The 18,341-nt window shown below is 36.5% G+C and overlaps 1 protein-coding gene across 1 annotated transcript in view; it reads left to right on the top strand.

The window, feature by feature from the left end:
• The window catches only part of PDZD2 (PDZ domain containing 2), a 718,112-nt gene extending 701,050 nt beyond the window's left edge, over nucleotides 1-17,062 (top strand). Inside the window, 1 exon segment of the mRNA XM_053701173.1 lies at nucleotides 11,815-17,062. Coding sequence (XP_053557148.1) covers nucleotides 11,815-11,981 — 167 coding nt within the window. The 3' untranslated portion in view covers nucleotides 11,982-17,062.
• The last annotated feature ends 1,279 nt before the right edge of the window (nucleotides 17,063-18,341 follow it).

The raw sequence follows: 18,341 nt of genomic DNA, 5'->3' as shown, positions 1-18,341 counted from the left end.
TCCATCCGACGCGGAGCGTGTCCATCTTCAAGACATCCAACGCAGAGCATCCTCTTCATCCAACGACTACCTGACGAATGAAGGTTCCTTTAAGTGACGTCATCCAAGATGGCGTCCCTTAGATTCCGATTGGCTGATAGAATTCTTTCAGCCAATCGGAATTAAGGTAGAAAAAATCCTATTGGCTTATGCAATCAGCCAATAGGATTGAACTTCAATCTTATTGGCTGATCCAATCAGCCAATAGAATGTGAGCTCAATCCTATTGGCTGATCCAATCAGCCAATAGGATTGAAGTTCAATCCTATTGGCTGATTGCTTCAGCCAATAGGACTTTTTCTACCTTAATTCCGATTGGCTGATAGAATTCTATCAGCCAATCGGAATCTAAGGGACGCCATCTTGGATGACGTCACTTAAAGGAACCTTCATTCGTCGGGTAGTCGTCGGATGAAGAGGATGCTCCACGTCGGATGTCTTGAAGATGGACCCGCTCCGCGTCGGATGGATGAAGATAGAAGATGCCGTCTGGATGAAGACTTCTGCCCGTCTGGAGGACCACTTCGCCCGGCTTGGATGAAGACTTCTCCCGGCTTCGTTGAGGACTTCGGCCCGGTTGGATGAAGACTTCTGCCGCTTCCTTGAGGATGGATGTCCGGTCTTCAAAACTGTAAGTCGATCTTCAGGGGGTTAGTGTTAGGTTTTTTTTAAGGGTGTATTGGGTGGGTTTTATTTTTAGGTTAGGGTTTGGGCCTGTAAAAGAGCTAACTGCCCTTTTTAGGGCAATGCCCGTCCGAATGCCCTTTTCAGGGCAATAGGGGGGCTTAGGTTTTTTTTAGATAGTATTTTATTTGGGGGGTTGTTTGTGTGGGTGGTTGGTTTTCCTGTTGTGGGGGTTGTTTGTATTTTTTTTACAGGTAAAAGAGCTTATTACTTTGGGGCAATGCCCCGCAAAAGGCCCTTTTAAGGGCTATTGGTAGTTTAGTCTAGGCTATGGATTTTTTTTATTTTGGAGGGGGCTTTTTTATTTTGATAGGGCTATTAGATTAGGTGTAATTAGTTTAAATATCTGTAATTTGTTTCTTATTTTCTGTAATTTAGTGTTTTGTTTTTTTTGTACTTTAGCTAATTTAATTTAGGTAATTGTATTTAATTTAGTTAATTTATTTAATTATAGTGTAGTGTTACGTGTTATTGTAACTTAGGTTAGGTTTTATTTTACAGGTAGTTTTGTATTTATTTTAGCTAGGCAGTTATTAAATAGTTAATAACTATTTAATAACTTGTACCTAGTTAAAATAAATACAAACTTGCCTGTAAAATAAAAATAAACCATAAGCTAGCTACAATGTAACTATTAGTTATATTGTAGCTAGCTTAGGGTTTATTTTATAGGTAAGTATTTCGTTTTAAATAGGAATAATGTAGTTAATTATAGAAATTTTATTTAGATTTATTTTAATTATATTTCAATTAGGGGGTGTTAGGGTTAGACTTAGGTTTAAGGGTTAATACATTTAGTATAGTGGCGGCGACGTTGGGGGTGGCAGATTAGGGGTTAATAAATGCAGGTAGGTGGCGGCGATGTTAGGGACGGCAGATAAAGGGTTAATAATATTTAACTAATGTTTGCAAGGCGGGAGTGCGGCGGTTTAGGGGTTAATATGTTTATTATAGTGGCGGCTACGTTGGAGACGGCAGATTAGGGGTTAATAAGTGTAGATAGGTGGCGGCGACATTGGGGGCGGCAGATTAGGGGTTAATAAATATAATGTAGGTGTCTGCGATGTTGGGGGCAGCAGATTAGGGGTTCATAAATATAATGTAGGTGGCAGCAGATTAAGGGTTAAAAATTTTATTATAGTGTTTGCGATGCGGGAGGGCTTCGGTTTAGGGGTTAATAGGTAGTTTATGGGTATTAGTGTACTTTTTAGCACTTTAGTTATGAGTTTTATGCTACAGCGTTGTACCATAAAACTCTTAACTACTGACTTTTAAATGCGTTAGGACTCTTGACAGTTTAGGGTGTACCGCTCACTTTTTGGCCTCCCAGGACAGACTCGTAATACTGGCGCTATGGAAGTCCCATAGAAAAAAGTCTTTACAAAGTTTACGTAAGTCCTTTTGCGGTAAGGCCAAAGAAGTGTGTGGTGACCCTAAACCTTCAAGACTCGTAATACCAGCGGGCGTAAAAAAGCAGCGTTAGGACCTCTTAACGCTGCTTTTTTACCTTAACGCACAACTCGTAATCTAGCCATTTGATAATAAAAGTATATCAAAATAACAAGAGTATTGCATTGAGCAATGATACTTTTTTTATTGGACTAACTATACATTTATAAGTTGACAAGCTTTCGGAAGAGTTCCTTCCTTTATCAAGTCTGAAGCAATACTGCAATCAACATAATAAAAGTACAATGGAAAGTTGTTTAACATTGTATGTTCTATCTGAATCATGAAAGAAACATTTTGGGTTTTATATTCCTTTAAGAATTATATTTTAGATACAATTTATTTTTACCAATAGACTAAAGTTTGTTTTTACTATTAGAAACAGAGAATATTAAACACTAGCAATTTGTATTTTTAACACAGTTGTTTGTTTTTTCTTTTTTAAACAAAGATAGAAAATATAGGTAAATGCAAGAGGTGGTTGGTTTTTTTTATGCTGATTTTTTAGTAGTTTCTAGTTTTTTCCAAACTGTACTACTTGTGTCAAATTTTAGCATCAACCTTTTAGTAATTAGAAAAAAATATTTGGAAAAAGAATAGCTGGAGAAATCCGTATTTTTCAACCACTGATTCCCAATAAAACTCATTCACTACAAGTTTATGAGAGTAGCGAGCTGGTAACGTTTTATACGCTCACTTTAAAGCCCTTCAGAAATGAGTTACAGGCCTGCGTGTAATGGTAAATTAATACTCTTAATTTCTGCTTCAATGAAATGAAAATATTTTCTGCCCTTTTCTCTATTACATCACACCACAGTTAATCTCCTTTCTGCAATAACATACTTTCCTCGCTCGCTTTAACAAATGAAATTATTCAGATTTTTATAAACCTGGCCTGTATGGAATCTATTACTTCCAATGTATTAATCTATTTATTATTATTTTTTTAAAGGAAAGTAATTATTTATGGATAATTTAGATTAACACTTGATATATTTCACTGCTTGTGGTTTAATATTAATATGCATGGCTCTTATTCAAGATTCTCAAGAATTTCCTTAGGTTGATTTGTACAGCGTAACTAGTAAATTAGCCTTGTTGCAGTCCTGGGTTTAATTACTGCACTCGCAAAGGGTCATGCTGAATATTTCATTTAGAGAGTACTTCATTATTTAAAAAATAATAATAATTCAAATAAATATATAGGGCTAGATTACAACTGGAGCGCTAATTTATCGCACAATAAATAACCAGCCGTTACAAGTGGCTGGTTATTGCTACTGTGAGCCCAAAATAAAGCATATTGTAGGTTTTTGTTTTTTTAAAGTAGCATTTTAAAAAAAATAAAAAACAAAAGCAGTTTTTAGGGGTTGAAGTTGGTGGGTGTGTGGTGCAAGGAAAAATCTGATACTGAAATATGCCTTTACACTGCGGTCTATGGGAATTGTATATATATTTATGTGTTAATATGTGTATATAAGCATATAGATATATATTTGTGTTAATATGTATATATAAGCATATAGATATATATTTATGTGTTAATATGTGTATATAAGCATATAGATTTATATTTATGTGTTAATATGTGTATATAAGCATATAGATTTATATTTATGTGTTAATATGTGTATATAAGCATATAGATTTATATTTATGTGTTAATATGTGTATATAAGCATATAGATTTATATTTATGTGTTAATATGTGTATATAAGCATATAGATTTATATTTATGTGTTAATATGTGTATATAAGCATATACATATATATTTATGTGTTAATATGTATATATAAGCATATACATATATATTTATGTGTTAATATGTATATATAAGCATATAGATATATATTTGTGTTAATATGTGTATATAAGCATATACATATACAGGGAGTGCAGAATTATTAGGCAAATGAGTATTTTGACCACATCATCCTCTTTATGCATGTTGTCTTACTCCAAGCTGTATAGGCTCGAAAGCCTACTACCAATTAAGCATATTAGGTGATGTGCATCTCTGTAATGAGAAGGGGTGTGGTCTAATGACATCAACACCCTATATCAGGTGTGCATAATTATTAGGCAACTTCCTTTCCTTTGGCAAAATGGGTCAAAAGAAGGACTTGACAGGCTCAGAAAGTCAAAAATAGTGAGATATCTTGCAGAGGGATGCAGCACTCTTAAAATTGCAAAGCTTCTGAAGCGTGATCATCGAACAATCAAGCGTTTCATTCAAAATAGTCAACAGGGTCGAAAGAAGCGTGTGGAAAAACAAAGGCGCAAAATAACTGCCCATGAACTGAGAAAAGTCAAGCGTGCAGCTGCCAAGATGCCACTTGCCACCAGTTTGGCCATATTTCAGAGCTGCAACATCACTGGAGTGCCCAAAAGCACAAGGTGTGCAATACTCAGAGACATGGCCAAGGTAAGAAAGGCTGAAAGACGACCACCACTGAACAAGACACACAAGCTGAAACGTCAAGACTGGGCCAAGAAATATCTCAAGACTGATTTTTCTAAGGTTTTATGGACTGAGGAAATGAGAGTGAGTCTTGATGGGCCAGATGGATGGGCCCGTGGCTGGATTGGTAAAGGGCAGAGAGCTCCAGTCCGACTCAGACGCCAGCAAGGTGGAGGTGGAGTACTGGTTTGGGCTGGTATCATCAAAGATGAGCTTGTGGGGCCTTTTCGGGTTGAGGATGGAGTCAAGCTCAACTCCCAGTCCTACTGCCAGTTTCTGGAAGACACCTTCTTCAAGCAGTGGTACAGGAAGAAGTCTGCATCCTTCAAGAAAAACATGATTTTCATGCAGGACAATGCTCCATCACACGCGTCCAAGTACTCCACAGCGTGGCTGGCAAGAAAGGGTATAAAAGAAGAAAATCTAATGACATGGCCTCCTTGTTCACCTGATCTGAACCCCATTGAGAACCTGTGGTCCATCATCAAATGTGAGATTTACAAGGAGGGAAAACAGTACACCTCTCTGAACAGTGTCTGGGAGGCTGTGGTTGCTGCTGCACGCAATGTTGATGGTGAACAGATCAAAACACTGACAGAATCCATGGATGGCAGGCTTTTGAGTGTCCTTGCAAAGAAAGGTGGCTATATTGGTCACTGATTTGTTTTTGAATGTCAGAAATGTATATTTGTGAATGTTGAGATGTTATATTGGTTTCACTGGTAAACTACTTCCAAAACTATTCAGCTTTGATATTAATGAGTGTTGTTCAATAATAAAATTAATCCTCAAAAATACAACTTGCCTAATAATTCTGCACTCCCTGTATATTTATGTGTATATAAGCATATAGATATATATTTATGTGTTAATATGTATATATAAGCATATACATCAGGGGCGTATTATGGCCTAGGCCAACAAGGCCGGTGCCTAGGGCAGCAGATTTGAGAGGGGCAGCATATCTGCCCTATCCTCTCTCTAAAAGCCAGCACACAGTACATTGAGCAATAAAGTGCAGGCTTTTATAGAGAAGACAAGGCACATGTGCTGATTAAGGTCGCTCTGCCCAGGCAGTGCTCCTTTAAACCACTACTTAATTTAGAGCTGCCGGCATTTTTGCAGTGGAAGCGTTCTTGGTGAGAAACTTGCCCGGGGATATGCTTACAAGGTGAGGCTGGAGGAGAAGACCTTGTGCCGATATGCTGCCTCCCCGTGTCAGCTGTGGTGAATCTGCAAGCGCAGTGCTTATTGCAGGTCTTAGTAACTAACAGACTGGATGCGTCTGTGCACTGCTTAGATCAGCTTGTGATATCTAATCATAAACTCTAATAGCTAGCTTTCTCTGCATTCATGAATCCACGGAGTAAATAGTAAACGGACACTTAAAAAGTTTCATTACTTGAATGATGGTAATTACTGTATGTTGTTTCATGTGAAGGGCAGTGATTGTTTCAAAATGTATTCTTCTTTCCCTCCCTCCCTCCCTTCCTCTTCTCTCTCTTCTTTCCCTTACTCCCTCAATTCACTCCCTCCCTCCCTTATTTCTCTCAACTCCCTCCCTTGCTCCCTTCTTTCCCTCCTTTCTTTCTCTCCCTAATTTTTCTCCCCCTTTTCTCCTCTTCCTCCCCACTTTTCTCTTCTCTGTCTCCCCCCCTTCCTTTTTCCCCCTCCCCTTCTTTTCTCTCCCTTCTCTCAGGGAGAAAATGGTGTGAGATGCATGCAATTCTACCCACCTGTATGCAAGTGTTTTGCTAGCCCATTTTCTTTTGAATTGTTATGAAAAAAATCTTTTTTTTTTTTTTTTTTTTTTTTTTTACACACTCACCCCAAAAAAATATTAAGGGTGAAAAAGGCCTAAAGCCTTGGGTGGGGGGGGGGGGGGGGCAGCAGAATTTTGAGTGCCTAGGGAAACACAAAACCTAAATACGCCACTGATATACATATATATTTAAATTTGCCGCACGACTTATCTTAACTGCGCTAGCTTCTCATGCTGTGTATGACGACATCAGAACAAGGCTCCTATTGCCTATGCAATGTGAATGTGTGGTCTTGTTCGCATTGCGCCTAACTTGTAATACCAACGCACATTTGCATGCACTGGTATTACTAAGTGGAGCACAATGCAAATATTATTTTCGAGAAAGCAATATTTTGCGCTACACTTATAATCTAGCCAATAACAAGGTCTCTTTAAATGAACCAACTCAAAATTGAATTCCTCATAAGTTTTTCATAGTAAAAAAAATGCAGTATACTTTCATTATTTACAGACATTTCTGCCAGCACTATCCCTGGACAAAATTGCTTCATTCTCATATTATTCTTTGTTGAAGAGATACCTAGGTAGGTAGCGTGCACATGCCTGAAACACTACATGACAGGAAACAGTGCTGCCATCTAGTGTTCTTACTGTGTATAACATTGTTGCAAAACTGCTGCCATATAGTACTGCAGACATGTGCACACTCCTGAGTGTAAATTCCTGCTTTTCAACAAAGGATAACAAGAGAATGAAGCAAATTTGGTAACAGAAATAAATAGGAACGTTGCTTAAAACTGTATGTTCTACCTGAATCATGAAAGGGGTATGTAACCTTTCAGTAACTCGCACAAAGCGAACCATTCTACCCCTGCTATGCTCTGTCCCTCCAGCGAGTCTTTGTACCCTGCGGATCAGGACAGATTCAGACTCGGGGTGCAACTATCTTACACAGTAAAAGGGAGCTTATTAAAACCATATGCCCCCCCCCCTCCTTATTGCACAGGTAACTATTTCCTGTTAATTAAAGGGTCAGTAACCTCAAAATTAGACAGGCCGTTTTAATCAACTTTTCATTTTATTTCTATTATTCAATTTGCTTTGTTCTCTTGGTATGCTTTGTTGGAAAGTTGTTTAAAATTTCTTTCTTTATCTAATCCACTTAAAGGGAAAGTAAAGTCAAACTAAAAAGTTCATAATTCAGATAGGGCATTCAATTTTAAACAACTTTCCACTGTACTTCTATTAACAAATTTGCTTTAGTTCTTTTTTGTATTATTTGCTGAATAATATACCTAGATAGGCTCAGGAGCAACCAATGCACTACTGGGAGCTAGCTGCGGATTGGTGCTTGCACATATATCTTATCATTGGCTCTCCTGTGCTCAGCTAGCTCCCAGTAGTGCATTGCTGTTCCTTCATCAAAGGATACCAAGAGAATGAAGCACATTTGAAAATAAAAGTAAATTGGAAAGTTTAAAATTGCATGCTCTGTCTGAATCCTAAAAGGAAAAAAATGGGGTTCATGTCCCTTTAAGTTTAATTTTGAATTTACTGACCCTTTTACTTAAGAGCACGGTCCTCATTTCCCTTTCTGCCTTCTCTAGTAATGCAGTTTCTGCAATGTAATGATAAATAATGTAACTTGACTGCATTTCCCTTGCACATCAGTACATAACATGCTGGTATTTCATATATAACAGAGTATAATACATCATTGTAAGGTACTGAGGGCTTATACTACAGGAATATGAGAGGTCTGTTTTATCATATCCATAGAATATATGGGAATTATGGGAAATGATTACAATTTATATAAACTGTAATTAGTTAAGAACAACACATGAATGGGAAAACAATTATATTATTGCTAATGTGCTTTTTAATGGATGTGATTGTATGTGGTCTATGCAAGTTATTCAGATGCTTGTGAATTGCATCACATGACTTCTCTAATTGTAAACCAGTCCAAATCATTTGAAAAGTGATTGTAACCAATTTATCTTGAGGTTTTGCATTTATGCCAGAAAACGCCCCCTGTACCTTGCATGGGGACAATATGGCAGCACTATTCCAATCAAAAAGATTGTGTTTTTGGAAGCTGATTCACATATAATAACCCAGAATTCCCTGTTCTAGGGAAAACACTGTTTTGTATAGAGGGATGTGCAGGTTTACTGTACAATGATTTGGCTTGTGTCACTATAATCATAATGGTAGAAGTTCTTTCCCTTCAACTTGTTTGGTGACAGCTCTGCATGTTTTAGCATAGAGGTCAACACAGGGTGTGTGCATGTGGTGCCCATCTCATTATTATTATTTTAATTAAATAATGCTGCACAATATTCCCCTCCAGCAAATATGTCTCTGAGCCTCAGGTATCTCAACATCTACAGTATCTCTCAAAACTGAGTACACCCCTCACATTTTTGTAAATATTTTATTATATCTTTTCATGTGACAACACTGAAGAAATGACACTTTGCTACAATGTAAAGTAGTGAGTGTACAGCCTGTATAAAAGTGTAAATTTGCTGTCCCCTCAAAATAACTCAACACACAGCCATTAATGTCTAAACCGTTGCCAACAAAAGTGAGTACTCCCCTAAGTGGAAATGTCCAAATTGGGCCCAAAGTGTCAATACTTTGTGTGGCCACCATTATTTTCCAGCATTGCCTTAACACTCTTGGACATGGAGTTCACCAGAGCTTCATAGGTTGCCACTGGAGTCCTCTTCCACTCCTCCATGATGACATCATGGAGCTGGTGGATGTTAGAGACCTTGCGCTCCCCCACATTACGTTTGAGGATGCCCCAAAGATGCTCAATAGGGTTTAGGTCTAAAGACATGCTTGGCCAGTCCATCACCTTTACCCTCAGCTTCTTTAGCAAGGCAGTGTTCGTCTTGGAGGTGTGTTTGGGGTCGTTATTATGTTGGAATACTGCCCTGCGGCCCAGTCTCTGAAGGGAGGGGATCATGCTCTGCTTCAGTATGTCACAATATATGTTGGCATTCATGGTTTCCTCAAAGAACTGTAGCTCCCCAGTGCCTGCAGCACTCATGCAGGCCCAGACCATGACACTCCACCACCATGCTTGACTGTAGGCAAGACACAGTTGTCTTTGTACTCCTCACCTAGTTGCCGCCACACACGCTTGACACTATCTGAATCGAATAAGTTTATCTTGGTCTTATCGGACCACAGGACATGGTTCCAGTAATTCATGTCCTTAGTCTGCTTGTCTTCAGCAAACTGTTTGCGGGCTTACTTGTACATCATCTTTAGAAGAGGCTTCCTTCTGGGACGACAGCCATGCAGACCAATTTGATGAAGTGTGCACCGTATGGTCTGAGCACTGACAGGTTGACCCCCCCCACCCCTTCAACCTCTGCAGCAATGCTGGCAGCACTCATATGTATATTTCCCAATTGCAACCTCTGGATATGACACTGAGCACGTGCACTCAACTTCTTTGGTCAACCATGGCAAAGGCCTGTTCTGAGAGTGGAACCTGTCCTGTGAAACCGCTGTATGGTCTTGCCCACTATGCTGCAGCTCAGCTTCAAGGTCTTGGCAAACTTCTTATAGCCTATGCCATCTTTATGTAGAGTAACAATTCTTTTTTTCAGATCCTCATATAGTTCTTTGCCATGAGGTGCCATGTTGAACTTCCAGTGACCAGTATGAGAAAGTGTGAGAGCGATAACACCAAATTTAACACACCTGCTCCCCATTCACACCTGAGACCATGTAACACTAACGAGTCACATGACACCGGGGAGGGAAAATGGCTAATTGGGCCCAATTTGGACATTTACACTTAGGGGTGTACTCACGTTTGTTGCCAACGGTTTAGACATTAATGGCTGTGTTGAGTTATTTTGTGGGGACAGCACATTTACACTGTTATACAGGCTGTACACTCACTACTTTATATTGTAGCAAAGTGTCATTTCTTCAGTTGTCACATGAAAAGATATAAAATATTTACAAAAATGTGAGGGGTGTACTCACTTTTGTGAGATACTGTATCAACTCAGTGAGGGACATTGCTGTTAGCAATCTTAAGAATTAGGGCTAGGTTTAACCCTATGGATTCAAGAAATGGCTACATCTGTTATCCAATAATTTACTGGGTGTCACTGACCTGGTATCAGTTGTTTTCTTAGTATATACTAAGAGTTCAATTATTGTGAAAGTATTCACCTCCTCTACAATTGTGCTGGCATTTCCAGACCTAGTGAATCTTGGAAGCCATATACTCTAAGCACTCAAGACATTTGACATTTCAACTTTTTTTTTTTCTTTTTAAGTTTGATGACTCAGTATAAACTATCGCACTTAATGCTATGAATTCTTTACAAAATGTATTGGTGTTTTGCTGACTCCTAGTGGCTAGATCAGAAAATTTACAAATCAAATAAACAACCACTTGTACTGTATACTGTATTTAAAAAAAAACCTTTTAAAAGCCATGAGTATTGCTCAAGAAAATAGCACAAACAATTGAGTAATCTAATGTTTTGGTATTTGTAGGTGGCTTCTTTTTTTATAAACATTCATACAAATATTTAGTGTGTGTATTCTTAAATTTTTTTTGTCTTTGGACATTCTTTGTAGACTTTTAAAATAGATGCGGCATTACAAATGTATTACTAATTTGTTTTGCACGAGTCTTGGTCATATATATTTTGTAATAGCAATTAATATATTATCTATTTAGTTATATAGAGTATTTTGCCTTAATAGGAGTACAGGTGACCCTCGTTTTACAACGGTTCAATTTACACCGTTTCAGAATAACAACCTTTTTTTCCAGTCATGTGAATGCTATTGAGAAGCACTGCATTGATTAAAATAGCCAGTAGGTGGAGCTGTCCGCTTGTGTTGCAGCAAAGCTAAGCAAGCTGAAATTAATCAGTTTAACCAGACCTTAGCTATCGAGCAGATTTCAAAGGAACAAGATCTTCCTGTCTATAAATCAGTCCAGATTGGAATGCATAGAAAGAACTGTTTGCAGAAAAATGCAAGTGAAGTCTGTGTTGTGTGATTATTTTATTAGGTTTATAATGCTGTTGAGCAAATGTTTTTGTTCATTTAACTTAGTTTAATTATATATTCTGTGTTGTGTGATTATTTTATTAGGTTTATAATGCTGTTTAGCATTTAAAGTCTTCATTTCAAAGCTTTAAAAATAATGTATTAGGTGTTGCTGAGAGGGGCTGGAACCTATCTCCCTCACTTCCCATTGACTTACATTATAAACTGGGTTTCAATTTACGACGGTTTCGATTTACAACCATTCCTTCTGGAACCTAACCCCGGCGTAAACTGAGGGCTACCTGTATATGTGAAACTTAAAAATGTCATTGTAATTATGTCTATGAACTATATCACTTTTTTTCCAACAGGTGGAGCTGCTGAGCAGGCAGGAAAAATTGAAGCAGGCGATGAAGTTATTGCCATTGGTGGAAAAGCCTTGCTCGGCCTTATGCATTACGACGCCTGGAATATCATTAAAGCAGTTCCTGAAGGGCCCGTTAAGTTATTGATCAGAAAGCACCGGACTGCTGTGTGACAATGACTGATAAATATCTCTTGAAGTGCTGTTGAAGTGTTTTTGCCAGGGATAATTATTGCCCTTATAACGCAAAGTAAAACTATTTTACAATGTAAATTCATTATTTATTTTGTCCAGTTTTCTTATAAGCTCATTCTAAATAAAAAGTGTATTTTTCCACTAAAGTACGTTCTGCATGATCCAGAACTCTGACTATTCAACATTCTACACAGTGATTAATTTGTCTAAGCAAATGTTAGTGAGCAGTTTAAAAATGCTTTAAAATAATTTATTGCGTATGGGAGAGCAGTGCAGTTAATCCATTTATTGGTGCATGACATACATGGACAGCATTTGTGAACTGCCTATATACAAACGCTTGGCAGTTAATAAGGTTGCAAGTATCTTGCATTATATACTTGGTAAAGAAAACAAATATATGTTGCTTTCTATTCCTTTCTAAGATTGTCTGCAGTTGTGGCTCTTTTGTTAAATATGAGATTAGTTTCACGCCCCGTGCAAATGTTGTTCAATCGAATAGAATGAATGTCATCACCATTATGTGTAAGCAGCGTAAAAGGTTTTAATACCACAAAATAAATATGATTTTTAAGGAAAGCATTTATGTTCTACAGACGGATCCTGTGTGTACTTTTATAAAATGACTTTAAAAGGTTGGAAATGTCAAAATTGATATGTGCATTTTATTTTTAAATAGAAACTTTTTTTAAAATCTACTTCCATTAGCAAAAATACTTCCAGTGAACTTTATTCGTTTTTTAGCAGCATACACACATATGCTGTGAGGGCCGTGCACCGTTGTTCAATCTCAGAGAGTCTATGAAGACTTAATTTGTGTCATACAAGCCACTGCTGACTCTCTGTAAAATTGCACTGTTTTAACACTGGTGCATGGGCTCTCACAGTATATGTGCATATGCCACTGAAAAAAGTAACGTTTTATTAGAAGCATTTTTGCTAATGAAAGTATATTGGAAAAAATGTTCCTATTTAAAATTGAAATGCACCCGTGCACATTTCTATCGCTTTAAGTGTTATGACTGGGTGACATTTTTTTCCCTTCAAACTCAGGGAACCCTGTTAGTAGTAATCTCACCCTGAGATTGTGCTGACCTTGCCCCCGTGTCAAAATCAGTTTCTAGATAGTGTCAGTCAGGATATCGTGAAGGGGTTATCCTGTCTGTGGCTTCCTAAGAAATGATGAGCTTGGGATGTGCTGATATCTAGTTTGTTTCTGTTCAGACAGGGAGAAAACTGTATGATTTCATTATATTTATCTCATTCAGTGCATCTTAGTGCAGAAATATGCAGGAGCCCAATGTAATTTAACCACTGGTGTGAATCCCTTACAGAAAAATGTTATCAGACAAATTCTATTTTTTCTAGTCTTCAGTTGAGTATATTTTGTAAGAGAGTTTTATCAAGGAGATGATCAGATTAAGTGTTAATATTTGAGTGCTAGTGCACAAGACGTGCAACTTATTATCTTACCAAGTGCTGCATGGCGCATTTTTAATAGGGATGTGCATCCAGATCCTTCATTAGGATCCAAATGAGAAAGAACGAGACAACTCGTGGCATTCGGCTCTTTTTGGAGCAGGATTTATTCTTGTGAAAAGTGCGAGATGGTTTTCACTTTACAACAGCGCTCCGGTCCCTAACCTGCTGTATTATTGGGGTATTCCTGTATTTGCCTGCCTTGCAAATAAACCCCCAAATCCTAAGCTTATTAAACACCCTGCTGCTAGCATGAACCACTCAAAATAGTTCCACCCTCTTTGCCAAACCAAAGGTTTTATCCCCTGGATATCGTCATGCACAGATGCACGTCCTATCTCTAGTCTGCATTTACTTATGTATCATTTTCTGTGCTTTTTTTTACTGTAATTCCTGTGAATTTTATCTCATTCTGCTAGCTCAATATTTGTATTTTGCCTCTCCAACAGTTCATCATTCCTTTCTTAGCTTATCTCCCATATGCTGCCTTTTAACTCAAAGTTCTATTCTTATTGCCGTGACAACTAAAAGATGTGCAGATGAACAGAGATTTCTCAAGACTTGCCTAAAGGTTTATTGGCCCACAAGTGTGTGGCTAGTCCCTGTCATGCAGCAGTATGTGAGTTTCTGTAATTTAGGTGATAAACTATATGAGATTATTTTTATCAAACTGAAATTTACAATCAAATTAATTTATTAGAAATAAATATAGATAACGCAGCAGTGATGTGCCTAACAATATATCTATTTTGTTTTACAATATTTTGGCATATTTTAAAATATGAGTAAATAGTCCATAATTAATTCTAGAAACAAAATACTTCAACATTTTAGTGAATCCAAAAAGCATTTGCTTCTAATGTAGATTTTCTATATATTTAATCTTCAGATTATTTTTTCAGCCATATAGGTTTAAATAAGAAGATTTATTTTTACAATTAGCAAAATATGTTTGTCAAATGAACCAAAAAAAGTTGGAATACCATAATAAAAGTATGATCATATTCAGCTGATGAACTACTGTATATAGCAGATGAAATCACATTTGCTGTAATTTCTAAATATAGTTTTACAAATTTATATAGCAAAAAGCTATTGAGATATTTAGTAATGAGGCATAGGGAAAACAACCTGTGTATGTGAAAACAGCGGCCAGATTACAAGTGGTGCACCAATTCGTTTTTTCACTGAAGTGCTAACTGCGCTTAAATTAACAAATTATCGTGCCCTGACTAGTCTAGCGCGGGTGTTAAAAGTTAAAAGCAAAAAGTTAGTGAGCCAAAGACTGAGGCTAACTAACATCAATATATCATGACCGCGCTAACTCCCTCTTCCCAAGACTTTTGTTGGGCACGCTAACCCGAAAACTGCGCTAGATCAACTGCGCTAAAGCACTATACTTCATATTCCTCTTCACTTGAAGAAAATACTCTTTTTATTTTTAAACAGATATTTCCATATATATATATATATATATATATATATATATATGAATTATTATTTTTTTAAATATATATCTATACCTATATATATGTTTATGAATATATATATATATATATATATATATATATTAATATAGATAGATATATAATTGTATATACAAATAGATATAAAGAAATATCTTTTTAAAAATAACAGGAATTTCAAGTATATCTATTCAAAACACGTTAAAACAAATCAAAATTGGATAAAAAAATTATATTGCATGGAAGGGCTCAGAAGTGTAAATATTTGTCTTTATATGTGCTGCGCTAACCATTCTCTGGTATATGTGATTTACCATGAACTTATAATATCAAGTTGTGCGCTAATACTGCTTATTGTATCCCGCACTATCATTAGCGCAGCTTTTGTAATCTAGCCCAGTATATTTATAATTATATTGCTATTAGATTGCTTGGTTGATTTATTCATCTAAATGGTATTTACATAACGTGTCATTTCCATTGTTAATATCATCACTAATGATAATTTATATTGTTTTAGCTCCATTAGACAGTCTTTACGCCACTCTTTCATGTGATAATTAATTGAAAACAGTTTTATTTGTATATAACTGCACAGCATAAGCTAGTGTACATACAAACTCTTATCATGTGTTTCAAATGCAATATAACCTGTTTACATGTGAGTTCACTTAGTGAAAGTATGGATTTAAAAAGCTATATTGTTGCATGTAAATGAATTGGAGTTAACATAAAATAAAAATAAATATATCAGAATGTTTTAATGCCAATCAGTGAAATGTCAATACCTACAAACTCAAGTAAAATGCATGCAGGTGAACATTGAAAGCAGAAAAATATTTTTACACCTAAAAAAGACCCAAAAGTTATATTTGTTTTGTAAGAATTTGTAACTTATGAATTAGTGTATTTTTTTTATGTGAGTTTGCATGTTACAAATCACTTTTCATAACCCTCTAAATGTATTAAAATTGCTTATTTTGTGGTTTAATCAGATCTCAGTTTTCCCACATTTTTCAAATTTAATACGGTCCAAACATTTTTTCTCAACAAGTATCTGATGTTTTCTCAATAAGCCTCTGATGAAGCGCATGTACGCATGCGCGAAACGCGTCAGATAATTGGGAGCACACCGCTTTTTGGTTTGGTTCTAATACAATAAACTTTTGGATTTAACAGATCGTTGGACTCAGAACCTTCTTTTCTTTCGTTATCTGCATTTCAGCAAGCTAATCAGAACGTTCATTTATTATTTACCCTGTAATTTACAAATAAATATATTTCATTTTATACGTTTACAAGATATAAGACATAGTCTCACTGTATTTACAGGTAGTATTAATACATTTGTTTGCCAATTCTTTCTTTAAAAAAATAAGTTTAATTTATCATACAATTTTTGGGTCAAACCCCCATAATCTATTTTGATACATTATGCTGTTACTCCATTTAAGTACAAATTGCAGATCTACTAAAGGCAGCTTCATAATATCAATAGATAATCAGCCCATTGGCTGCCATAAATGACCGCAACGTATTGTAAAACATGTATATACTGCAATCGTTGGCAGTCATGTTCCTAGATATGTTTTTACTATTAAAAGTTTTTTTTCCCCTCTAGATCTATATTTCGTGAATATTATATGAGAGATTTGGGGTGTTTAATTTTGGGCTTCACTGAAATGCAATTCTTGACATTTATATTTTTGCATTGAAATACAATTTCTGAAGAATAAATATAGATATGTATCACAATAATGTCTTAATATGACTACCTATGTAATTGTATAACTTTGTTCTTCTCCATTGCTGTCCCACCGGTTAGTTTGTGTATAAGCAGAGTGTCCCAGTATTTCCCAAACTAAACTCAGTTCTCTGTTGTTTTTATTCATTTGGTAGTGTCACTATTGTATTATATTGTATATTTTGTTTATATAAAACTTGTCAATTTTTTGGAAATGCCTCCTTGTACATTACACAAATCTGAGTGCAATAACACAAAATAGACTGTACATTTTTATGGCTGCTTTTTCTTCAACTATGTAAATCTGATATTGTTTCTAGTAATTTTTCAAAAAAAATAAAAGATAAAAATAAACACAGTATTATACATTACAGTACTTGAGTTTTTCTTTATCTAATATGGAACAAACAAAATACAATTCTTCAATTCCTAAAGTGTTATTATTGATGATATTGCCACCTAGTGGGCAAACCCATTTTAACAACCATTTCAATTACTAGTAGAATTTTTTATATTTACAAAAGTGTATAAACTTCAAGATAGCTAAGAATATAATACTACAATTTTAATGTATGTCTTTAGCAGATAAGACAATATAAATATATATATATATATATATATATATAAAACACAAAATGGACCGCACTCTCAAACCGGACTGGGTACACATCCTATGACCCAGAAAATCTCACAGCACTGTGCGCTCACCAGCACTCAGACAGCTTTCAGGGACTCGGGCAGTTAACCCCGGTGCTCTGACAAAATGCAGAAGGACATTTGGCAGACGGACATTTGGCCGACAGACAGAAAGCTAAAGAATGTTCCGATTTCGGCCGAGGGCAGATACGTGCTCTGTTCTAATCAGAGCCTCGGGCGCCGCAACTGCCTCTGGGAACCTTACCATGGGTCTCAGACCGCACGTTTTGTAATTCTCTGTCTGGGAAATTATCTATCAAATCTATCTATTTATCAAATCTATCTATCTATCGTATCTATCAAATGTATCTATTGCATCTATTGATCTATCTATCTAATCTATGTATCTATCTATCAAATCTATCTATCTCGTGGCCGGACTGTTATCTGACAGACACTTGTGTTTCGGCCAAATGTCCGTCGGCTAAAAGTCCGGCCACGATAAACCCCAGACACGCTTTGGGGCAATGCAATTAAAATACAAAAAAATTAATAACACAACACATAAAAAGTCTGGCACTCTCTTGCAAGCACACAGCTAGATTAAAAGCAAAATGGAACAGTTTGTTACAGCATTTGACCAACTGGTGATAGGCCCAGGACCATGTCAAGGTTTCTTCCTTTCTTTGTCCCTAACCTACAGCCACACAATGCATGCCTTCAACCAAACACACTGATATACAAAAAACAAGAGGGACACAGGCCATTTGTAATTTCACTAGGCACATACAAAACGCAAAAATGGACTTCGCTCTTAAATCGGACTGGGTACACATCCTATGATTCTGCAAAACTCACAGCCTTGGGTGCTCACCAGGATTCACAGACAGCTGCACAGCTTTCAGGGACTCAGGCAGGGAAATCCAAACAAGCCTGGGTGCAAAGTCCATAGAGAAAATTACAAAACAAAATTATTAACACAACACATAGAAAGTATCGCACTTTCTTGTAAGC

The sequence above is a fragment of the Bombina bombina genome, chromosome 2 (genome assembly GCF_027579735.1).
Source record: "Bombina bombina isolate aBomBom1 chromosome 2, aBomBom1.pri, whole genome shotgun sequence".
NCBI lineage: Eukaryota > Metazoa > Chordata > Amphibia > Anura > Bombinatoridae > Bombina > Bombina bombina.
The sequence above is the reverse complement of the archived record's forward strand: the minus strand, read 5'-3'. Positions and strand labels throughout refer to the sequence as shown.